This window comes from Athene noctua, chromosome 5 (assembly GCF_965140245.1).
Source record: "Athene noctua chromosome 5, bAthNoc1.hap1.1, whole genome shotgun sequence".
NCBI lineage: Eukaryota > Metazoa > Chordata > Aves > Strigiformes > Strigidae > Athene > Athene noctua.
In genome coordinates, this window is record NC_134041.1 from 14,262,579 (window position 1) to 14,287,398 (window position 24,820).

Here is a 24,820-nt window from a genome sequence, read left to right on the forward strand (position 1 = left end):
TACCAGAAAACATAAAAGAAAACAAATGCTTACTGTGCCTTTAGTATGCTAAATATGAAATTCTTTGCACAATGGAATGTTAGCAGTAGCTGTAATCATGTTTTTCTTTCATCACCTAGTGAACATAATTTTAAGAGAGGACTGCTGTAATTATGTTTCAGATAAAAGGAAGCAGAATTTCTGGATAATATTATAGTTGGTCTGATTGTTGTGTTGATAGGGAAAAATAAAGAGAGAGACCACATGAATACTTATTTAATGAACAACATATTTATTAAGCAGTGCAGACTGTACATAATGCATTTGACTTTGGATGCAGTGCAGTAGGCTTATTTTCCTCAAGCACATTTCTTAATATTTTACTACAGCTATTACATTCCCTTCTTATCTGTCCAGCTATTCAATTATTCGTATAGTACATCTATAGCACAACACTAAAGCGTTTAGCTTAACTACAGTCACCAGTGCAGGTACAATCAATGTCAGCATCCACAGACTCCACAACATCCTCAGATGCAGATTTCTTATCGCTGCTTCTCTGCCATTCCAGCAGGCTTACAGCAGTATCTGTCAGAAGAGCAAAGCCATTGTTAACTAACATCAAGAAAATTAACACATTTCAAGGAAATACTGTTTTGATGGCTGCCAACTCCCTCATCAAGTAAAGAATAAAATCCTGCCCCCACAACTGACATCTAACTGACTCATTGACTTGGAGCAGGATTTTCATCCATGATATAATTACTATAATACTTCCCTAAAAGCAAAATGAATAACATTTCATGAAGCAAAGACAACAGGCAGGAGGCTGTAAAAGTACTGGAGGTAGCCACCGTCAATGTAAGACCACCACGTACCAATACACATCACAAATCCCTTTTTATGTTAGTGCTGCATATCACTGCGTATTTCAGCTGACTATTTGTCGAAGTTCATTCTGAAGAATAAGCCCTTTGGAGAATTTTCAGAGGTTCATAAACTTCTAATTAAAGTTTCCCATATATTGTGAAATCTGGCAGAGCATTGTCAGTTGCAGTATTAACCTTACCACGCTGCTTTATCAACAGCAGCTTGAATAAGCCATATCCTTTAATGCTGAAATAATCTAAATGGAATAATGATATTCATCCTCCCAATAAATATTCTTAGCTAGTTGGAGGTTTATCATTGCATCTGGAACAATATTAGGACATCCATTTAGATTAAGTTTGTATAATGAGAATGGGTAAAGCTTTCATAATTTTACCTCCATTTGTTTTATCCCTTAGTTGGACAATACATACATAACATGCCATCTCTCATCACAGAGAAATCTGGAGACCTCTGTATGAGTTCAGGTTATATCAGTCACTTATCTCCTGAAATGCTAGCACTCTCCCTTGGCTAAATTACTGTACAACCTGAGCACAGGTTTTGTATAATATACTGGATAATAAATATTTCCCAGAAAGTTGCTGGAGATGCTTTTTAAAAATATATAATATTTTCAAGCTGTGAAATGAGAAATGCTATAAAATGTCTGGGTTCTGTTTTTTATATACATTAATTCTTGTTATGTCTCTTACTCTTGGGCACACTGTGGGTCCGATCACATTCACATCCATGTAGGAAATAGTTTTCTCAGCAGACTGGATCATGGCTGAGTAACTACAGTCCCTATGGGTAGGGCTTGTGGCATGTTTGAAATGTAAACCAATATGTGGACTTAAACTTGGAGCAATGTCTGCCTCAGTCAGGATCCTAAGACTACAGTCTCACTGATTTGAGCACAACAGGGGAAATTCTGCATCCTTGTAGAAACTTCATTTTATCCTTGCTCCACTGGTGACAGTGATGGAGTCCCTCTTTTGAAACAGCAGACTATCAGGTCTGAGTTTTCAGACCAGTGAGTATTTTTGACCAGTGTATGCAAATACATGTTCTCAGCTTGAGAATGATGAGGATTTTGCTTCTGCTTCTCCAAATCATTGAACAAAGAAAGAAAAAGAACAGTTTTTAAGGGCTGGCCTTGTATTCCTATTGATCCTTAACCGGAAGAAAAGCAATCATATTGCTAAAAAATGCAAATGGCATCTTTTTCCTTCCTCCTCCTCCTCCCCCTTCTCCTCCTTCTTGTCAGGATAAATAAATTTTAAAAAGCCCTTGATTAGGAGTGCTGCTAGCAGACTTCCCTGTCTCTGGTTCAGTAAATGAACCAGGGAAGCCTGCAGTCGCTGTAAAAGCAGCATTGGCTGCGACAACTAATATATCTTTTTTTTTTTTTTTTTTTTTTCCTGATTTTCCTCTTTTCTCACACATTTTTGTGGAAGAATGAGACAGCTTTATTATAGCCTAATATTCTGAGGCAGTGAGTGGCCTGGGGTGATGACATTTCAGAGATACAGATTGGACACACAAAAAGAAATCTGTGAAACATGGATATGACAAGATTTTGGAAGGGTTTTTTGTTGAGGGTGGGTATTTCTTTTCATAAAATGATGCATCTATTCACATCTCAGGGAGCCGTCAGAAAACTATTAGCACTCTCTCTGTGCTACTTGTTGAATAGACTGTTGTAGATGGTTGACTGTTATAGAAAGATACTTATTGCTTTCATGGGCTGATTCAGCATGTTGCAGATATTAGTACACAAGCAGAGTGCAAAGTTTTACAAGGATGTTGTTTAAAATCCAACATAAAATACTCTGTTGCTCCCCAGTACTCAACACAGGAGTTCATTGGCTTCAGTGAAACTGCACAGGATTATCCCAGCTATCCTACTGGATTTGGCCAACACACAGAACAGACCACTTCTGTAGATACTCCCTAATGGTAGGTAATTCATTACAAGATTTGGGAAGGAATGCACCAGAAATAGCTGTAGGTGTCAGGCTGGATTCTCCTCTCATGCTTACATAACTTCAGTGTGGACCTGTGACAGACAATGCATCACATCCATGACAAATTGGTATAAGTGAAAGGAGAAAAAGGGCCGGTATTTCTAAAAATCTGGGGCACGAGTGTGTGTGTATAAAATACCTTCAAAAACAAACCATTTTTTGGAACAATCTAGAGAACATTTCATCAATGTGTTTTTTGCTGATGTATTGCACAGTGACATAGCATGGCAGCCTAATCACAGCAGTCATGTCACACTATTTGACTGACTTTCAATTGCCTTACTTGCCCTGGTCTACACAAAATTGCAGGCTGTACTGTGCATAAAAGGACTCAGTGTTGCTTATCTCAACTTTATGGAGATCCTGAAAATGTGAAAAAAAATTTATCGATCATTGCTGTCCCTTTTACCACCTCAAATGTTTTTCTCAGATGATGCTACCTGCCATCATCTAAACAAGCTTTTAGCTGGCCAGTACTGTCAGTGGTTATAGCAAACACTAATGGGATTAAAAACAGCAGCTCCGAGAGGAGCCGGAGCAATACAGGTCTGTGCGTGGTTGTGCTGTGTTTTGTTCTTTTGAGTGCTCCAGCAGAGCTCCTACAGTACGTGACACAGAGAGAGAAAAATACCATACCTTTTGGGAAACAGTGGAAGCCAACCTTAACTGAAGCTTTTTCGATTGGAGTACAGTCTTTCATACATTTCAGTACTGGGTCAACAGAGTAGCACGTAGATTCCTCTCCATCAATAGTAGGATTTCGATTCAGCTTCACATAACTGCGCTGCAGCTTGCACCCTAAGAGGAAAAGGAAAAGTAGTTAAAATTATAGAAATAAATCCCAATCGATCCTTGTAATAATAAAGGTCCATATTTTCTCTTCAGCTTTTATTAAAACACAGGTGCCTGACAAACCATTTTCACAGTAGCGAGGTTATCGAGATAGGATGATAATAAGTTGGGGGATAGAGGAAAGAGTCTGAAAGGGGAGCTATTTTTAAAATCTAATTGCACAATATAATCCAAATGGAATCATGTATACCCAGTTTTTTAGAACTACATAATACACAGAAAATAACCTCTCATGTCTGAAAGCTATTAAGAATAGATACTGCAAGCACAATGGCTACTTCATTGCATTAGGAAAAATGTCAACTGTAGTGAATGGATTAAAAAAAAAGGCAGCATTTATATAATAACATCAAGGATAATTTTTGTATTGGATGATTTTTATAATGCTGCAATTATCTCACTAGAAAGGTATAATGTAACTTAACAGGATCCCAGCTATGACTCCGTTTCCTGACACACAGATAAGTACAATCCTGCTGCCACTGAAGTCAAGGAGAAAACAACCATTACCTTCAATAAAGTTATCTCAGGTCCAAGGCAAATGGAGACCTACAGAACACAACTGTATTGATGTTATGGGAGATCATCATTATTTTTTCAGATACATGTGAGAGGACGCTGTTTTACTTTAGGAGTATTTCTAAATATTTCCCTGAGATTGCACCATCAGATAGTGCAAAACAAAAATTAAATTTTGTGCACTCTGAAAATTTACATAAACTTAAGATCTGACTTATAGTCTGCAACTTGTTTGATTAAATTAAGTCTGCAGACAATAGCTGAAACTGCTTTAATTCACTGGTGAAAACCACACTCATTTCAGTGGGAGCAAGATTGGGCCTGATTTTGACTCCAAGAAAAAAGCTACTCAGTGTAAGAAATTATAGTAGAATCAATTACTGAACTGCGCATAAGACAGACTTTTCCTACAGTATATAGTGTCTATATTCGCAGACAGTGTTTTAAACAGTCAGTGGTTAATGAAGTTAAAATGGATATATATTGCCATTGTCTTTTCTAAGTAAAAGTTATCTGCTGCTTTAATTTTTTTTTTTTTCTAGCTATTGGCAGAGGAAAAATGAAATCATATTCTCCCCAAGCATAAAGTGTCTTCAGATCTACTCACCACTGGAGCAAGTTTCTTCTAGCAATACCCATGAATGAACAAAAGCAGAACAGCTGTGTGCCAGCTTATGATTTGGCATTAGGAGTTCATTGTGCTTTTCTCTGTCATTATTTCCACATACTCCACAGGTCTTTCCTCTCAACCATGAAGCAACAGTAACCTATAAAATAGCACAGCTTTGTAGTGAATACTGAAGTGTTGGTCTGTTACATTGCCAAGGTACTAAACAGAAAGAAAGTAGTAACCTTGAAAGTAAGCCCAATACCTTAAGGATCACACCGTCAAAAGTCACATTCTTCAGTCCGTGTGTTGGAACTTCCACGATAACTGTTGTTCCATTTTTATAAATTTTAACACTGTCTGTAAAAAGATAGTGAACCATAAGGTGATCTGCTTAATTTCAAATTAATGGAGAAAGTGAGTAGCATAAAATATACCATAATGTATTTTCCATCACAATAATTTTGCTGCTACAGTTGGATTTTTTTTTTATTTTTTGGTGGAGAGAGAAAGCAAAAATAGAAGAAATTATCTCTTTATTTGTAAAAAATTTGGTACTGGTGTTTTCTATATTTAGAACTGACTTTTGTATAGAGACTGCTAAGTCTTGAAATGATAATGATGTTGGTGGTCCTCCAGCTAAGTATCTGAACCAAAGCATCTAACTGTGACTACGAGAACTTTTTATCTAAACAATCACCAACCTGGACATACGATTTATGCTGGAGGAAAGTAAGAGTGTATATACTGTAGGAAACAGGAATGTAAGGCAATACAAATCTTAAGAAAGTATATATTTTTTTTTCTTTTTTAAATTAATCCCACTTGTGGTTTTTTTACATTGGTATTTTCCTGTAGAGTTTATAAAAACTTCTAGAAGTTATTTAGTTTCCAGGTCAGTCCTGGAAAAGTGGGTATCACAGCTTACCTTTTTCATACTCAGAAACTCCATTGTGTGATAGAACTGGTTCTTCATTGCATGTCACAAGAAGAGACGAATTTGCGGCAGGACAGATTGTGATGTTCCTTCAGAAAAAGAAAAAAATAAATTAAGAAACTAGTGGTTAATTTAAAATGTGCAAAGTAGAGATATTTGTGATCAAAGCTAGCAGAGAACCAATTTGAATATCTGAATTCTGAATGAATGAATGAGCTGTTTTCTTTCCAAAGTGCAAAATTCATTGGGAATTTGGGTTTTGAGATTCAAACTTTAAAGAAAAGATAGCAAGGGGACTTAATAAGCACATTATCAGATAACAGTGGCTGTGAAATTGAAGACAAGAGCAATTAAACCACAGAATTTCAGATGAGGATTCCTTCTGGAAATCCTATCTTTCCCCTACTATCTGATTGCCAACCACTTTCACCTAGGAGCTAGACATTCCCATCCCCAGACTAACTCCCTGAAATTTTATGCCCAATTCTTGCGCCCTCAGAATAAACCACACTTACACTGAGGTTGTATTTATGTGAACCTCTCTTGAGAAAGACTGAGGATCAACCTTTCTTGTAGTAATGATGAATTTTGGGTGTTCAGTACAGTCCTGGACCACTATCAGGTTGCAGCTTTTATTGAAAGAATATGTATAGCTCATGTGGTCGAATGTTTTGAAATCTCCCTCGCTGACTTCACATGTGGCTGCAAAACAAAATCAGTAAAGAAATGGCAGATGTGACAACGGCATACGTGTTTCTGCAAAGTACTGAAAACCACCTCTGAGTCTGAACTACCCAGTGAACAGGAAGGAAACTTCATTATCTCCTTGGCAGAAGCTTTCAGTGCTGCCAGAGTCTGGAAGGACAGGATAGCACTACAGAATAACTACCAGATATAGACTATACTAGTATTGATTTTGATTAAATGCTAAACACAGAACTCAAGCTAATAGGGTCTAAAATGTACCAAATTATTGAGAAACTAAAAATAGTAACTAACCATGCTAAAAATTAGTTCACATTTCCCAGAGAAGTGCTAGGCACCAACCAAGACTCACATGAGTCCTTTTTGAAGAAAATAAACAGGGCAGAAAATACATGATCTATCTTGTATCCATCATCTGATGCCTCTCAATGCAGAGATGGCACCTTCTTAGAAGGCACAAAGGACAATCTTTAGTCCTTGCAGACAGGAGGGATTCCTGAACTCTGAATTTTTACATCAGTTTGATGTCTTTTCATTCACCTGCCAATAAACATGCTTTTAAGTGAAGGAATGAGCTGTTGAGAAAGCAGGGTTAGTGATGCTAAGCTTCCCTAGAAGACCACTACAAGGAAGGGCAAGGCCCAGTCATGGCAGAGGACAGATCTACAAGCATTGATTATTCATGAGACAAGCATATAAGTAATATTTACATTGATCTTCTTGTGCTATTTGCGAAGCTATTTCAGGAAATAAATTCCAGGCAGTGATATCTCTAGTCTTGTAAGTTGGAGATGGGCCTAAGGGCAGAGTGAATGGCATTCGGAGTGCCTGATAGTAAAGTGTTATCTGAAAAAGCAGAAATGAAAGTACATTATGATAAATTGAACCATATTGCTCAAGATATGACTGCAAACAAAAAAAGACCGTTATCTTGAAAAAAAAACCTTGAAGATGCATTTATACAATTGCAGTTGTGTTAGTCTCTCCAGGATGCACCCAAACCTTAAGCTTTTGTGAGGAATAATTGTCTTCTCTTCTAGTTATACTTCTTGCCTTTTTGAAACTTTGTTATGGACATTGGAAAGTAATCAACATATATGAAGTTTAAGTGATAATTAAGTGACTTCTTAAAAAATAAGGTAACAAGTTAAGTAACTAAGTTGATGGATGTGTCTGGAAAAGTGAATAGCATCCATTACAGGCTGAAAACTGGCATGATGAGCATTGGGGTAAGATCCCTCACTATAGCTACAAATTACATTTACCAAGAGAATCGAATTAATGCCTAGTGTGCCTACTTCTTCATTATCATATATTAAAGAGCCTGCAATACTGAAGCACCATGGAAGGTTAAAGACACACTAATTTCTCTGTGTATGAATAGCTAGCTGTTATTAATTTGCCAGAGATCCATAGGGGAAATTTTTCAAAGTGGTGCATAGGGATTTGGTGGACAAGGACCAATTAATCAGTGGGATTCTGCAGATCCAGCCTGTGCAAGCTGTTCTGAGAGTGTAAGTAACTGCTCCAGCTTGGTTAAGGCAGAGTTGTTTTTGTGGCTGTCATAACTTGCTCTGCCCTGCCCCATCAAGCATGGTTACTGCAGATGCGGGACTTGGGTGACAACACAGATAGATGCCATACATGGATGCAATGGAGTGCAAGGTGTTCTCAAGGCTTCCGTTATCTGAGGCCCCTATATATCCCCCTGAACTAGTCACACTGGGTAACATGAATCAAGGTGTGAGTGCAGAGTAGTCATACTTGAGACAATTTGGGCCTAACTGCTGTTCTCAGCATGGAAATAAGGTATTTGACTAGAGTCTGATTTTCAGCCTACTGCTACATTGCACCAAAGCAGCACAAAATCAACAGTACTCTTGTATGTATTTCAAGTCCCATGTAATGTAGTCAGGTATATAGCAGCTTCTCTAAAAGGGAATGTTTTACTTTTTATTCTTTACATTAGGTATCAAAATGTTATTAGTTGAAAATCCATTCAAGGTAAGGAAAAGGAAAATAAAAATTGACACGTACCCCAGGAGCTTTAATTACTGTATCAATTGTTCGTGGAGATGTTGCAGCTGCCCTTACTATAAATTCATGAGATGGATTTCTCTGATGTGCTTCTGAGAAGCCCAACACGAGTGCTGCACCGGGAACGTATTGCATGAATCTAGAGATAAACAAGATGTGACAAACTCAGGTACATGAGCAAAAGCAGACATGGGAGGATGAGGACTACTGGCAGTTCTGAATTGAAAAGTCAAAGAAATAATACTTTGGCTCAAATTAAAATGGTTTATTTACCCAGAGGAAACACATTGGTTTTATTTTGCTCATTTTAAATGGGCATTTTTGAGACTGAATAGAAGAACATTTCAAAGCAAAAAGACATTTTGAACTATCAAATAATTAAATATGGAAAATGAAATTAAGCATGTCAAGTTTTTAAATATTTGGGGGGTATCTTTTAATATGAAACAAGTGAAGAAAGTAGAGCACATTAACAAAATACTTCTGCACCACTAAACTTGTTTTTTCCATATAAAAAACCCCAAACATGTTCAGATTGAAAAATTTCATCCAATTCTTTCAGTGCTTTATAAAGCCCACTAGCATAAAAAAGGTAAAATAACAACTTAGGAAAGAATGAATTACATACGCTGTGCTTGTCTTTTTTATCCAGGATGGAAGATTTCCCCATTGCACCTTCAGCTGCACGGCTGGCTTCTTCGCCAGTTGGCCTGTGGTAGCCACGGCTGCTATCCTGTAGTCCCGGCACTCTTTGCCCCATCTCAGTCTGGCCTTTACAAACAGGGAAACAGTCATCCAAATTTCAGAAAAGAATCACAGAACTACCCTTGACCGTTTCAAAATGCAAGTTTTTCTACCTTGCAGATACTTCACATTGATCCTTAATGTTTCCAAGTCTTTCTTTTGCTCTAAATAGACTCACAGAGAAATTTTAACTGCATCTGGAAAAATCTGAGGCATAGTAGAAAAAAAGTTTGCTAGGCTGTGCAGAACTACATGTCTTTGAAACATCTACATGTCTCAAAGCAGCCCCTGAAACATTAGGTTTGTCATAATTTCCTGAGATTTCTTTAGACTTGGTAACTTCATAATCAATAGATTATGAGGAAGACAGTACTATAATTTCTATTAGCCTTCCCCAGTACCTCTTGATTTGAACCCCACCCTGCTTTTGTCTGTACTGAAATATCATGCTGAATTTGTTATTCACAGCTGCGAAAAGCAGAGTTTTGTAAATTGTTACACAACGGTCTCTTGCATTAAAAGGCACATGGGAAGCACAGCACAGGGAGACACAAAAAAGGAAAGACCTGTTCCTTTATTTATGATGCTTTCTCAGGCATCAACCCATTACCCAACTTTACTTTTTCCATCTTTTCATATAAATCCTAAGAATTACAACATTTCAAATGTATTTGAGTTATGAGTCTTGTAAAATGAATTATATAGAGAAAACCAGCCAGATTCCCAGATAAGCAAACTCATAGGAGAGCAAACAATAAATAAGTAGTAATGAAGCAGTCGATTTTTGAAATATTTTTTATACTTCTACTGGTCATATTTTGATGTATCTTGAAAGTCAATATATTTTTTGCCAGATTTTGAAGCAGCTGATTTTTTTAATTTTTTATTTTTAATTCAGTAGAATGGTGAAAGATAGCAACATTTTCGGAAATTTCACAAACATTGTGAAACATTTCAAAATATGTATGTTTTTCCTGTTTAGCTCTCCTAATCAGAAGGTGCTCTGTGCTAATTAAAAAAACTCTGGGCTTTTTAGATGTCTCTCTAGGTGAAGCTGCTTGTGTGCTTACCTGTGCTTTCAGAGGCAGTATTACAGCGTCAGCACACACTTTCCAATTGGTTTCAGCCAGCTGAACCACAACTAGTTGCACATCAACTTTGGCAGCATCAGGACGAACATATGCTGTAGCTTGATAACCTTGATTTCTGTTGTCACTCCTTACTGCCTGTGCCACAATCGTAACGCCAGGTGGAATTACGTCTCCCAGGAAGTTGCGCTGAAAAACAACCCCCAGCCATCTGTGTATTTCTGTATATTCACTGGAGAGCCTGTAGTCCAGTTTAAGTGTGCTGATAGCAGGAAGCAGCCCACATCCTTTGTCAGTTTAGTGTGTGGTACATATTTCTATATCCCCAATATTTAAGGATAAATTTGGTTGGAATCTTGATTATTACATTACCACCAGGAATTTTCAGACTGATTGATTGTTTTGATGAGGGATCCAAGACTCTTCCAAACTATCTATGCATGTAGTAAGATTTTGTTCATTATTTCAGTATTTCAAATAGCTGACTACAATATGTACTAGATATCTGTATACACACATTCACAACATATTTTACTATATTACAGCTCCTTCAAGCCAATTGACTATTTTGAAATCCTTAGTAACACAGTTCTCATAGACATTGCCTGCATTTGCAGAGCTATTTGTTGTATTATTAGGTAGGTACCTTTACTTAGTACAATTATAGAATACTAAGTGTGTAATAAATATAAAGATTATCTGTGCTTAATGGAACCTTACATTTAGCAATCAGTAATGACAATAGAGAGTCTGATTTTAGTTATACTCTGCATGCACTCATGACCTCAGGTCTACTCTAAACCTAATTAGGTTTAAAAAAATCTTTAAATAAAACCTATTTATTTCCTTCCCATTTTACCTTAATGCAGTTTATTTTGCATTTTGGGCTTTCATAGGAAAAATGAAATTCTTTCTCCTTTAACTTACACCTCATTCCCTTCAATTTTTATAATTTCCCAATCCAGGCTTTCATTTACTACAAAAGTCTTTACAAATGAGGGAAAATACACCCAAGAAACCAGCAAACAAAACCCTGAAGCCAAGGGAATTTGAAAAAATATTTTCATGGGGGAAAATATCTCAACAGACTGTGACTTTCAATTTAAAAATTTGACCTGAGAGTGCTTTCTGAGCTTAACCCCCTCAACCGGTTAGAGTGCCACCACAGCTACAGTTCCCGCTCTGCAGCCAGCAAAGCCCGCCTGATCACTTGTACCACACAGCCAGCAGTACCTCACGTGTCAGGCTGGAACCATGGCTGCGCTGGCTGCTGACTCCTCTGCTTACGGGGCTTCTACTCCAGCTGTGGCCAGCGCTTTCTCCATGGTGGTAGCTGCTGCTGCTGCTGCTGTTGTGGTGGCTGCTTCCCAACTCAGAGGAAGATGATGATGAGCTGCTTGATATCTTATGATCTGGATGCTATGAAAAAAAAAATGTTAAAAATTTATGACATGGCCTCTAGTTTTATCAGAGCTATCCGCCTCCCTCTATAGGTGACAGACAAATTTAAGACACATGTAGAGTATTTTTTATATTATCTTATGCACACATGAAATACATTGGCTAGGAATGTGCCTTGCATCCACCTAGACCTCTCTGTCGATAGGAAGACCACATGCACAGTGATTGCAAATGGCAACATCACATTGTCTAGGTCTGATGTCAGGGAAAATAAAACCTGACACTTAGTAAGTGGTCAAATATATCCATATTTTTTAGATATAAAAAAGAGATAACAATTTAATTAAAAACAATGTAACAAAAACAAAGATGTAAATCATCTTCCTTTCACAAGCAGGGTACATAATAACTTTACAGGTAACACCTACAAATGCCACTACATCGTTATCCTTCTAAAACATACTTAAAACACCTCTGTGCCATAATACACACTGAACCTGGTTTCTGATACAATCCACATACGTGATGATTTTGCCATGATAGCCTAAAACCTGTGGACACAGTTATTCCCATTGGAAGATCCTGATGTTTTATAATTCCCCCACGGACTTTGTTAACTTAGCTTTGGTTGCATTGTACAGCATCTAGCCCAAAGGAGTCCTAACCCAAATTTGAGGATTGCAAGTTCTGCAACAACAGAAGGATGTAGTGTAATGGTCAGTATTTTAGTAATAAATCTGCTTATTTTGGCCATTGTCAATTGGACTGTATGGGATGCTCAAGTGAGGTAAACCAAACAAAGCCCTTCGGTAATATGTTTGATTCATATCAACTATAGCCACCACGTGGAATGTGCATTTGAATTAAGGACCTACCCAATGGACATGAGTGGATTTGAAGCGGAGCTGGTATACTTTTGGAAGGTGATATTCCTGCAAAATTCCAAAAGAAGGTATTACCTACAGGTCAGTAAGGATCACCTCCTAACAGTAGCCAAAGCATTAGAAAAATTTACCCATTCTGTAGAAATGTCATGACTACTGTAACTGTTAAATTGGGACTTGACATGTTTCATCTCCGCTTGTCTGTCATATTTGCTGTGGCGATAGGAAGCACTACTGCTTTCACTGCTGCTGTTGGTGCCACTGCTGGTGCTTCTGCTGCTGCTGCTGCTACTCTGTGTTTTATGCTTCTGCTCACGGACACTTCTCTCTCCTTCAGCAGCGCTCGCATGTGAAAATGGTGTGGTCTTGAACTGCTTCTTAGCCTTACGCTTTATACTAGATGCTTTGCTACTGCTGCTGTTGATGCTACCTGTGCTGCTACTGCTGCTGCTACTCCTGCTGCCCTTGCTGCTGCTACTACTGCTTCTGCTTTTGCTACTGCTGCTGTTACTACTACTGCTTTTGCTCTTACTACTACTACTACTACTGCTGCTGCTGCTACTACTGCTGCCCTTGCTGCTGCTACTACTGCTACTGCTTTTGCTACTGCTGCTGTTACTACTACTGCTTTTGCTCTTACTACTACTACTGCTGCTGCTACTACTGCTTTTGCTGCTACTGCTGCTGCCACTGCTACTGCTGCTGCTGCTGCTAATGACGCTGTCCCCAAAGGGGTAGAATTTCCTTCCTTTGACTTTGGATCTTCTTGCTTTCAGATTTATCTGGGTGCCTCCCTGTGATGCTCTGTTGTCAGAGTTGCTGCTGGAGGGACTGCTTGCTGTACTCTTGACACTTCCACTGGCGCTGCTGGCACTGGACGATGAACTTCTGGATTTTCTTGTCCCCTAGTCAGTGGTACCATTGGAAAAACAAAATTATTTTGCTATGTTCCTACAGAAGGCTGTAAGTAAAATCAAATACAGAAATGATACTACTGAGAGATACAGATACTATGAATCTCTCTGCTGCCGTAGAAGACAAGATGTATGCCTGATAGCATTCTTGCAATACATCACAATAAGACAAATTCATAATAATGTATTAAAACCACACAAAAGTAGAACAATACTTCAAACCCTTTTGTGATAATGAAGATGTGTAAAAATTCTTGATCATAAAATTACATGTAACTAATATTGGTAACGACCGTGCTATAGCTGTGACTATCTCGGGGCAAATTGTGTAGGTAGGTGTCATACATTTTTGCTACCGTTGCAGTAGTTGTAAAGAACAGACTACCTTTTGGGCACAAAACAGCTATTTTATGTCTTAGAAGAGATTTTCAGAAAAACCTACAAAACCAACCTGCTGTTTCTGATGTCCTTCACCTGCAGAAGAGATGAATGAAAACAAAAGACCTGCAGAAAGACTTGTGTCCCCAAAAGCCTGTATTTTTTTTTCAAGTTTTTGTATACTATATAAACAAAGGAAGCTGCTTAGTAAAAGAAATACAAATAACTAAGCTTTTTTTAATGTCTCCACCAAGTCTAGAGATGGATTTTTACAACAGTACCTGGTCATAAGTATCATCCAGGATTTTCTTCACTCTTTTAACTACTTTTCTGCGGGAAGATACTTGTGCCTCTGGATCTTCAAATGCTACTAAACGTACCATTTTTGTAGGAGCTTGGTCTCCTGCTTGAATTGTGACTTTTATTTTTTCAAGTGCTTCTGCGTAAACTGAAATTGCATGACAACTAGTATTACTGTTAGCATTAGCAAACGAATAATAGAATAAGCCAATTTTTACTCTAATTTGTTTAGTCATTCTTCCTCAAATGAAAATTTAAATGCTCATTGATTATTTTTGGTATTGAGCAACTTTGTTAAAAATAAAATCTGTAATAGCTAAATCACATACAGACAATAGCCAAATTTTAAAATATTAGCATGATACTGGATTCTTTTCAAGTCAATAAACAGAATGATAATCAGATTTAAGTCAAGTGAATTGCACTGATTAATTGGATAACAGTATGGTATAGAGAATTAGGCATCAGAGAGGAATTGAGGCTCAGCTCTTGAATTGTAAAGAATGGCCCAATAGTTAGGCCATTAGTTTGATACTTAGGAGACCGAGATTCAGTGGCCTGCTGTGCTTTTACTTCTTATGATCATGGATTAAGACATTAAGGACTAGATCCTGGCAGGGTTAATCCATAATTCCCTTTAAGAGTCTGCGTTTTTAGAGTGTAGCTACAGGACACTGCATCAGATCTGTTGCCCATGTCCAATTGCTCTGTGCTTGCATCCCAAATCCAATGATTCAGGATGCATCAGACACACTCTGCAGGCACAGATCAGCTCTGCTTGAAGCTGGCCATGCTGAGTGGCATTGCTGGGAGAGCTGGGAAATTGCTGCTCAGATGAGGTGGGGAGAAACAGATTCCTGCTACAAGTGTAGTCTGTTGCCAATACTGGTAGGGCTGATAGGTCTAATGGTAGTTTTAGTGGTACTTAAGATACAAAATACATATATGTACATGTACAAATATATATGCATATATACACACACCCCTACCCACCCACCCATCACTTTCTTTTTTGTACAGTTTTATTTACCTGGCTTGAAGCTCATTCTAAGGGCATGCTCTCCAACTAGGTAATAGAGAGGCACATTTTTGATAAACGCTGCATGTATGCTTTTCCTCTCAATGCACACTTGAACCCCAAATGTACTTGCATTGAAGCACAAGGACTGAACAAATGGCTCTTTTCTGGAAGAAGACTGTCCAAAGTAAAAGGAATTTCCTGATGAAACATCTGCAGACTGTCTGTCCTATTAGATAATACACATGTCAAATTAAACTGGACAACAGTAAGAGGAATACTTGCTTTCAGTAATAGTTACATGTAAGTCGAAGCAGGAATTCACCAGTTTATTTGAGATAGCAAGGCCATGACATAAGACAGCTTGTGTTTCAGTTGGACAAAATTATCAACTCAATGGCTTGGTTAGACTATCTAGTGTAAAAAGATCTTCAGGCTATAACAATGGAAAATTATATCACAAATTAATTCTAAATATTTAAATTTGTTTTCTTGGAGTTTTAGACAGCTTAACAGGTTCTTGATAAATCTGAGTGTGCTCTAGACTGATTGGAGTCCTTTTCTTTAATTTCTGATTGGGTCAAACAACAGAACCTTCACCTGTGTCCATGAAAATTCTGTCTCAGTTGAGGTCTAACATGAATGAGACTGTATCAACTAGATGGTCAAAGCATATCAGATGTGAGAAATTTCCACCCAAAACTATGTAATATACATGTGATAAGCATTGCTTGAAGATGAACAAATTAAAATTAATTAAAATTAGTATCAAATCCATTAAATGAAAACTATGATTTCCTGGAGCGATGAAGTAACTAGCTAAAGACACATAATCATAAGCTTTCAATTTCACATGTAATACAGGTTTGCAATTATTTTTATACTCAGTTTATCCTGTCTCACAAGATTCCAAACTTGTATGAACCCCACTGAAAAACTGGAATTTTAATACTAGTATTTTATTTGCGAAGGAAATTCTAATGATACTGTGAAATATTCCAGTTAGTGCATTTTTTCAGTTGTTATTCATTTAAGAATAACTGTGGAGTGCTGAGTTTTCAGAAAGGACAGCAAAGAGGCACGAAGCAAAATAACTTTGCTTGTTCCAGAATACTGGAAACTGCTCTCACTGGCAGTACATGTGCCTATTGACTTCTCCATAGGAGAGTGCTGTACTCATCCTCTGTTTGTTTCTTATTTTACCAGAAACCCCTTCAGATTTGCAGGACAACAATGAAACCAGAACCGGACAGTGTATTCCTTACCTCTGTCAGTCTTTCACTGAGTGAATTGTCATGGCAAAGCCTTCACAACGCTGCCTACCATAGAAAGCCTGTACTGGCTTTTACAGAAAACCGTAGATCAGAAGTCATTTGAGTTGACACACAAACTGCCATCCATCCTTGAATCAGGAGGCTTCTAAGAATTAAATTTGGCTCTACAAGTTGAGCAACAGAGTGTCTTGTGGAACTTTTGTGGCTGCCCCAGGAATGTGATGCTTGCATAATGCTTGCAAAGTATTTTAAAGATTGTGGGCCTATCCTGTAGATGGCAGTGTAAAATTAATTACCAAAGAAAATGCTTTTGCTTTTGAAAAAGTGTTTCAAGTCTGATGAATTGCACTCCAGATTTTAAAATACTGTTACTATAGGGCTATTTTTGTTATTAGATTGAACCTGACTTATTTTGAGCGAAGTAGCATTGGTCAGAGATGAAGTGTACATTTTCCTATGGAGAAAAGAAATGGCCTCCCACTGATTAAAAGCCCCCAAAAGAATAGTCAGACACTACATCATTCACCCTGGTATCAGTCTCATCTGACTCAGAATCTGAATCGAAGGACATCTTCATTATGTCAGACACTGCTTCAGGTAGAAGAACTGGAGTCATCTTACTAGCAGTCAAATCCCCAATATTTCGTGTAACAGCTAATGTCTTAGACCTGCAGAATAAACATTAGAGGAAACTGTATCAATAGAGCACTGCTGAGGAAAAGACCTGAATAATGTCTTGTAGCATGTACTCAACAACAAGTATCCTAACTTGCAAATTGCTTTACAGATATTTACGGCATCTTTCCTGTTAGTTGTATTTTCAAGGACTGCTAAGAGTGAATAAAGACAGGGACCAATCTCAGGGGCAGATAGCTCAGTTAGGTTTTTAGAATCACGTGTACAGGTTAAAAGCATTGCAGCTGATGGGATCTCCATATACTTAACACCTTGAAGAACAGTTCACTTACTTAGAAGCCTGGTTGTGGATTACATATTAAATTTTTGAGTGTCCTATTTTGATCTGGTGGACTTTCAAATTTCTAAACTCATCTGTGTGTTCACTGCTAAACCTAGTTCTCATTTCCTTTCACAATATATTTGTGAAAATACTGCCATAACTTCAAAGCCAATTTAGGGACTGGTGGCTACTGTCTGCTTTTTCCTGTGCAACTTTTGTTAAAACAGAATTAAAGAAAGGAGCCTGAAATCATCCAGCTTTATCTAAATTGACTGGTACTCATGGCTTGGCAAGACATCATAGAGAGATACATAGGAAGGTTTAGAGCCTATTTACATAAATGTGTTTAGTACATAGTTTCCAGTGTTGTGGACTCTAAGAGTAGTCAGGATCTAGGATGAGTGGTATAAGGTGCAGCAGGAGACTGAGACTATCATGGTTAATTATTCTGATCCCCTGGCTCCAGACCCGTCATTCTTTGTGGAAGTTGTTACAGTGCTGTGATAACTTAGGAATTTTGGTTTGGGTCAGAGAAACATCTTGAATGCTGAACACTTTAGAGAGGTGAAAACCCATTTCCCTCAGCTATTAACATTAACTCTACCTTATTAGCCATTTATCAGTGCTAACATCCAGCTCAAAATTACCCACGTGCTGTTTCTCAAGTATGAAGTTGATCTGCTTGTCCTGGGGCTATCACGGTCTACCAATGGAGGTGGCCTTTGTGACAGTGAATGGAAAGATGGTCCACAAAGCAAAATGGTCTTTATTTTAATATGGTCCACACTGTAGTAGCCTGAGCAATTCCAATCTAACATATTTGAAAGATGAATCTGTATTCATCTGATAGTCCTCTCTTCCTCTTGAAGGCTCCTACTGTGCTGTGTTCACTGTAAAGCACACAATTGCTCTTCATGTGGAACACCTCAATAAAACGTGTGTCACCTGTGGGCTTTGTTTTCTTTTGCATCTCTCTATTTTAGATAAGGACATGACAGCAACGCTCCATGCTGGGTGATAGGAGAACCTTGAAGAATGGAATCTGAAATAAAATATTCTCCCTAACAAGCTGAGGGGATAAAAGAAAATACAAATCAACTTGCATTTCATATGGCTCATCTGGGTAAAGGGACAAAAAGGGAAATGGCTTTTATTTTAATCCCATTCAATAATTCAAATGACCACTGAAGTGCAGGCTGGGTCTCCAAGCAGAAAGCCCTGGGGTTTCTTTTCCAATTTTTTTAGTATTTTTTATGCCAATAGTCTACTCCTGCCACCTAATGAAAGTGGAAGATCGATTCCTCCCTGTTGAGCACAGAGCGCCAACAAATGTAGCTGCATCACAGGTGACACATGTCAATGTCTGCAGAATCACACGGCACAGTAAAAATAGGCTACAAGAGCCAGCTCTGGTGCTTTAACAAGAAAAACAGTCACAAAGAAGGCCTAAAGCTATGGTATGAAAGAATCTGTTCTCTCTGATCCCACACAAGGGAGAAAAAAATAAAAAGGAGATTTTCCAATATGTATTAGTGTATTTTTTGGATAAGAGAGGAGCTGTGCTATAGTATAAGCCAAATTCACTGCAGGGGTAAGGGACAAGCAATTCAGCTGTGTTGGGCCCACTGATGTTTCAGTGAGTGTGGCCTTACATACATCCCTAACATGAGGGCAGAAGAGCTCAATGTCTGTTTAAAACAAAAAAATCAATGAAAAACTATTTCCCAGGTTTTAAAGCACAGCATGACATTGTATCTAAATAAATGAGAAGCAAGAGACAATCCTCCAACCAGATCTTTATCTCTCTTTCTGTTGTGGTGAAATGAAAATTTCTGCCTTTCCTACACATCATCCTTCTGATCTTGGTGCAAAGGTGTTATAAAACAGAGACTTGGAGCACCATTTCCATTTTCTTTCCCCAAACACACTGCACCGCCTTGCGAGCTCACAGTATACACTGGCTCTTCAGCGTCTTCTGCTACCCATGCTGTATACATGTTGTACACAGCGTTGTAATTTCGTAATTCATCTTTTAAATAAGATGCCCATGTGAAGCAATTTCTGCTTATCCTACAGTTAAAGCAAGAAAAAAGCCTTATGATACAAGCTCTATTCAAGCTTATGTATATACTTCAGTAGCCTGTCATTATGAATATGTGATATATTTTCAAAGTGCATTCTCTGGCAGCTCTCCATATTTATACTTTAATCACAGGGCTCTAATTTTCACTGAAATTTATTTGATTTTTACTTCTTCCTGTAAATTTTATTTAAAATTATGTTTAAGTAGCCATCTGTAGTATACTAAATATTTATGATAAAGAGCCTTAAAAATAACCATTATTTTTAATTAAATTTAAGTTTGATAGGACTGAATTGAAACACATGCTATATATTCTCTCCATGGTATGATTGATTATTATGATCTGATTTTTGCTATAAAGAAAGTTGAGTCCGTAATGTGCAGATCTGTCTTGGGAATGCAATATCTCTATCACTAAAGTTTTCATTATTTTTTTTTCTTTAGAGTCTGTGATTGCTCACCTGAGTTTCTCCTCAGCTCCTGAAAATTTATATTAATCCCACAGCTGTGACAGGTTATAACCTGTACGGTGTGTAGGATATAACTGAACTTAATGCTATTGAAGACTGTTTGCTTCCTGCATCTGAATGTGAGAGATGAAGAGGAAAATAGTATCACATCCTGACTAGCTTTAATGACATGGTACTATAGAAGGTAACCCACTGACCATTAAGACAAAATACCCAATACTAAAATATTTTGAACAGAGCTCACAAACAAATGAAAGAGCAATAACTTTCTTGAACCATTTCTTTAAATGGGGAATTTAAAGCTAACAAGGGAAGGTGTCAGAATATCTCTAAAATGTTGAATTCAGTAGGTTCTTTATTCTTTGATGGATCTATGCAAAAGGAAGAGAAAATCTTACGTTAAACTACAATTTTTGACTCATTCTATATAGAATATATATGTGTCCTTTGTCTATCATGCCTGCTTATTTCTCTTCATACTTTTAACTTTACTTGGTCTTTGATATCCTCAGTGATGTGGTTCAGTGCTACATTCTCTAGTTATTGCTTTGCCTTCACTTGTACTCATTGCTGTTTCATTGCTCTGTGTGGTTTCCACTGACCATTTGTTTTGTAACAGTGAATGGGAATGCTTTTTGGAGAAAAATTGATGGTGCTAAAAGTTAGCTAGTGAGTATTAGCTTTCTCATATACTTGGTGTTATAGAGCTATTTCCAAGTGACTACTTCACTTTATAAATGATAATGCTGTAGGGTCTAGAGCAAGGCTTGGGCTAGAACTCATGGACTCCTCTGCTGTAATCCCTTGTGTCTGATACTGACTTGCTTTATGCTTTCTGGCAATGCATTTAACCCTTTTTGTGTCTGATTTATTTCCCCTTAAGTCAAAGGAGTCAAAATATTTTTTATGTTGCTTTGCAGGGAGGACCCTTCTGCTAACATTTGTAGCTCTGCTTGAGGCTCTAAACTCCATATCAGTGTTCAATATTCTCATTTCAGTTCAGCATCCTTATTGAGTTCATTAATATCCGCCTCACCCTTGACAACAGTTAGAGCTAGTGAGAGCTGGTGCCTGCTGTCCCTGCTGACCTTGGGAGCAGATTGTCCTGGTCTTCACAAGAAACTGAACAAAACTTTTGGGCTGTGGTGCCCCAGCAGCTTACACACAGCTAACTTTTGCTCTATGAGCTGCCAAAACACTCCCTCCTCTGCACAGAGAACCTGATTATAATCACATTTGATGGAATGGAGGAATCATTTTAGGGAAGAAGATGAGATGTCCAAATCCCGTTGAAGGGCAAGGGAGAATAATGATTAGCCTAACTGGTGGCTAAACTGAGGAGACCTGAAGAGGTTCTCTGGGCCAGCAGCCATGAATGTTAATTGCAGCTGGATGAGGCAACTGAGCTCTTTTGTTACGGCTGTATTCCTAGAGCAGAAACTTGTTAACATTTCTGTTGATTGTATAATAGCTGATTTCTGTTGTCAGTGATGCTTTTTCCTTTGTGATGAATTTTTGGCTTGTCTTTCTCAGTATTTTTTTTTGCGTGTGTGAAGGTTTTCTAAGCTTTGGTCTACTGCTTTGATTCCTTGGACATACTCTTTCTGTTTCCTCCCTCTCTTTGTGCTTGTATTTCCATCTGTTTTCATTTGTTTGGCATCTGGTTACAACAGTTTTCCAGAGTGTATTGTAATTGCATGCACTGATAATAAATCAAGTAGACCTAACAGGTAAGAAAACCAAATGGCAGCCACAGGGAAACAAGTTAAAACACAAGAAATACCAAATCCTCTATGTTTCAAGGCACCAAATGCAAATATATATAGGTTATCCATTATAACTAATAGGATTCAGCTGTTTTACACCTTACCTAGTGTCTCCAGTCCAAATACATGTATTGGGATAGAAATTTGTTGCCATTTGTGTTTCAAATAGCTTATGGGTCTCAACAACTGAGAAATGGTCCTAAAGAAGATTTTCAGGTGAAGACCACATGAAATAATGCATATTTTCAAGCAAAGCTTTGGTACATGTAACTTCATTTAAAATAGATAATCTACACCAATCATTGCCAGTTACCCAAGCTGTCAGTCAAAGACAAGATCTCTAAGCAAATGATCTGTTTTATTTGGAAAGAGTCTGCATCGCTACATAGAAAGATAGCATGTACTATGTCTTACCTTACAGTAATTATGTTAGTCTCATCTTTACATGGTGGAATTTCAATTTTGATATTTTTTTCCTTCATATGGACAGTGGCAACAACATTCACAGGTACATGAGCATTCACTTTCGTGTGTGCTTCCAGCCCTGCCTGTATCACATGTGTGTTGATGCCCATTACAAAGGTCATCTCCTTAGCCATGCTGAAAAGGTAGAATGAGGGTAAAATTATGTTCAGATAGCAAACAGCTGTTGAATTTTTCTGGCCTCTGTCACTTGGAAATATTACACTCTTATTTTATACTAAATATTTACCTTAGACTCATTTTGGATCGCAGCCTAATGTTGGCATTTAGTAACTCAGACAATCTGAAATCAGACTTTGGAGAAGGTGTAATTTGTGCTTGAACTATTACAAAGAAAGAAAAAAAAGTGTTAAACATCTTCCCCGTTCCTGACAAGCATGTTTGCATCGCTCAAGTCTTGAAATACATTACCATTTCCTGCCACTTTTGTGACAGAAGAGTAATAGAAGCTGGTCTCTGTCGGGAACCCAGTGCAGGTGGGCACAATATGACGGATCTCAGAGGATAGTAAAGCCTTGGTCCACTGCCTCCCTACACCACTTTGAAGGCTACTGATTATTCTCCTTATCGAAGGGATTTTTTCGTCAGGTCCATACCATGCCTGCAATTACAAAGTTCAACTTGTCTAAATAAGCAGAACTTAAATATCATGATCTGTGTCATTAACTATGCCTCAGGGGAAAGTCTGGCAGCAATGATTATAGCTAATCCTGGTCAAAGCTTGACCTTATTTGCCTTGATTAATACTAAAGACAAAAACCCCTCTTGAATTAAAAAGTTTTAAAAAGGGAGAAAATGTGTGAAAGTAACGCTGTTTTAAAGCTTTTGATGCTTGGGTGGTGTCGTTTTCAAAATGATACCTGCAATGCATTTTGGATGGCAATTTTATCAAGTCCACCAAAGAACAACTCTTGGCCAAACATCTTCACATAGCCTGATGCAAAAGGTTTGTCACTGGAGAATGCCTTCCAGTCAGAAAGCTGCATGAGAAGAGGAAGAAAGTCTGATTCTTTGTAACATTTGAGGAAGAAATATCTTAGAGATTTTCTTTTCCCTGAGAATTTACCGTTTTTAGGATTTCCTTGAATTTGTAGTCCGTCTCCCAGACCCTGTCAGGAGAGTAAGGTTTAGCAAACATCTCCTGCAGTCCTTCAACTGTTATTCCCACCTGTGGGAAGAAGCAAAGTGTTAATGCCAATTGGATGATGGTTGTAAGAAGAGATGAGAGGGAAAACTGCAGATAGACCCAATTACCTCCAAGGGATCAGCCACTCTTCCAAGAAAATGTGTCCGCAGCTGGGACATTGCCATCGTTGGAATGAAGCTGCCTGCATTATTCAATACCAAATATTTAGCTGCCAGTCCGCTCATAAGGAACTCTGAAGAGAAGCAGGCAGTAAAGAATGGCACAGTTAGTTTTTAAAGCCACAGTGTGAAGATTGTATCAATTTACTAATTGCATAATTCAACTGCTATAGCATGCTATGAGACCAGAAAACCCAGCTATAAAACTGATGTTATAAAACAGTCATAAACAGAATATTCTGCATTTTTAAACTATTAATGGGCAAAATTACAAGCTCCTTGCTCACTGCATGGTGGTTATGCTCTTTTTCCAATTGCTTCTGCTATATTATTTACATTCAGTCAGATTCCATAACTTCAGCTTATGAAATGCTTTTATGAGACATCATTTAGGGCAACTTGACAAAGGGGATTAGAAATGAAAACAGATTTGCTACCCTTTGCTAATAGTTTAGGGAAAGTGATATAGATGTCCTATAAGGACAGATGGTGAGGTGTAGATTTGTCTCTCAAATGATTCAGAGGCAATTTAATACATCTAGTACCAAATGCTGTAACTCCTTACATGAAATACACTAATTGTTAAGTAATTGTTAACTACTGAGTGAACTTTGAGCAAGCATAATTTGTGGCTATTTATTTTCTCTACTTTAGACTTATAATCTATTATGTTCTTAGCTACAGATAATCAGTGCAGAGCACAGTCATGTATTCTTCCCAAGATTGGCACAGGTCTATGCAGTCCTGTTTTCTGAGTTAAAGTAATCCCCAAGGGTTTTCTAAGTTTCCTTAGGTTTCAAGAGGAACCAGGATGACATGATATATAGGTATCCCTGTCATGCTGCTTTTTTTCCCTCTCTCTTCTCTTCCTACACTAGTTGGAGGACAGGGAAGTATTTTAGGAGTCCCTATGTTACATTTCTGCCATCCTCATGTTAGACAAAGGCACCATAGACTGATTAAATCCCAGCACCACCAGAAATCAGCTTTGGAAATCCAGTACAGCCCTGGAAGATCCAAATCAATAATTTTCATACCTGTATACAAATTATTGATGAATTGTAGGAAATATATTTTCAAACATTATGAGAGGGAGTGAGTCTTTGACTTCTTTCCAGAAAAAGAGTGCTTAAATTCTCAAAATTATTTAGCCAAAAGTTAAAGAAAATATTATTGCTTGGTTCACAAATGTGGGTGTTATGAATACTCATGCCCATA

General features: G+C 37.8%; 1 protein-coding gene across 1 annotated transcript in view; it reads right to left on the reverse strand.

The window, feature by feature from the left end:
- Positions 1-448: 448 nt before the first annotated feature.
- The window catches only part of LOC141961327 (vitellogenin-1-like), a 42,842-nt gene continuing 18,470 nt past the window's right edge, over positions 449-24,820 (reverse strand). The window contains exons 14-35 of the mRNA XM_074908165.1: positions 23,552-23,676; positions 23,364-23,465; positions 23,158-23,277; positions 22,709-22,898; positions 22,527-22,620; positions 22,229-22,414; positions 17,064-17,205; positions 15,276-15,492; positions 14,227-14,393; positions 12,785-13,558; positions 12,645-12,701; positions 11,602-11,787; positions 10,351-10,557; positions 9,165-9,307; positions 8,537-8,675; positions 7,210-7,345; positions 6,310-6,496; positions 5,786-5,883; positions 5,123-5,217; positions 4,858-5,017; positions 3,516-3,677; positions 449-567 (exon numbers count right to left, since the gene is read on the reverse strand). Coding sequence (XP_074764266.1) covers positions 449-567; positions 3,516-3,677; positions 4,858-5,017; positions 5,123-5,217; positions 5,786-5,883; positions 6,310-6,496; positions 7,210-7,345; positions 8,537-8,675; positions 9,165-9,307; positions 10,351-10,557; positions 11,602-11,787; positions 12,645-12,701; positions 12,785-13,558; positions 14,227-14,393; positions 15,276-15,492; positions 17,064-17,205; positions 22,229-22,414; positions 22,527-22,620; positions 22,709-22,898; positions 23,158-23,277; positions 23,364-23,465; positions 23,552-23,676 — 3,806 coding nt within the window. The remainder of the gene's footprint in view (positions 568-3,515; positions 3,678-4,857; positions 5,018-5,122; positions 5,218-5,785; positions 5,884-6,309; positions 6,497-7,209; positions 7,346-8,536; positions 8,676-9,164; positions 9,308-10,350; positions 10,558-11,601; positions 11,788-12,644; positions 12,702-12,784; positions 13,559-14,226; positions 14,394-15,275; positions 15,493-17,063; positions 17,206-22,228; positions 22,415-22,526; positions 22,621-22,708; positions 22,899-23,157; positions 23,278-23,363; positions 23,466-23,551; positions 23,677-24,820) is intronic.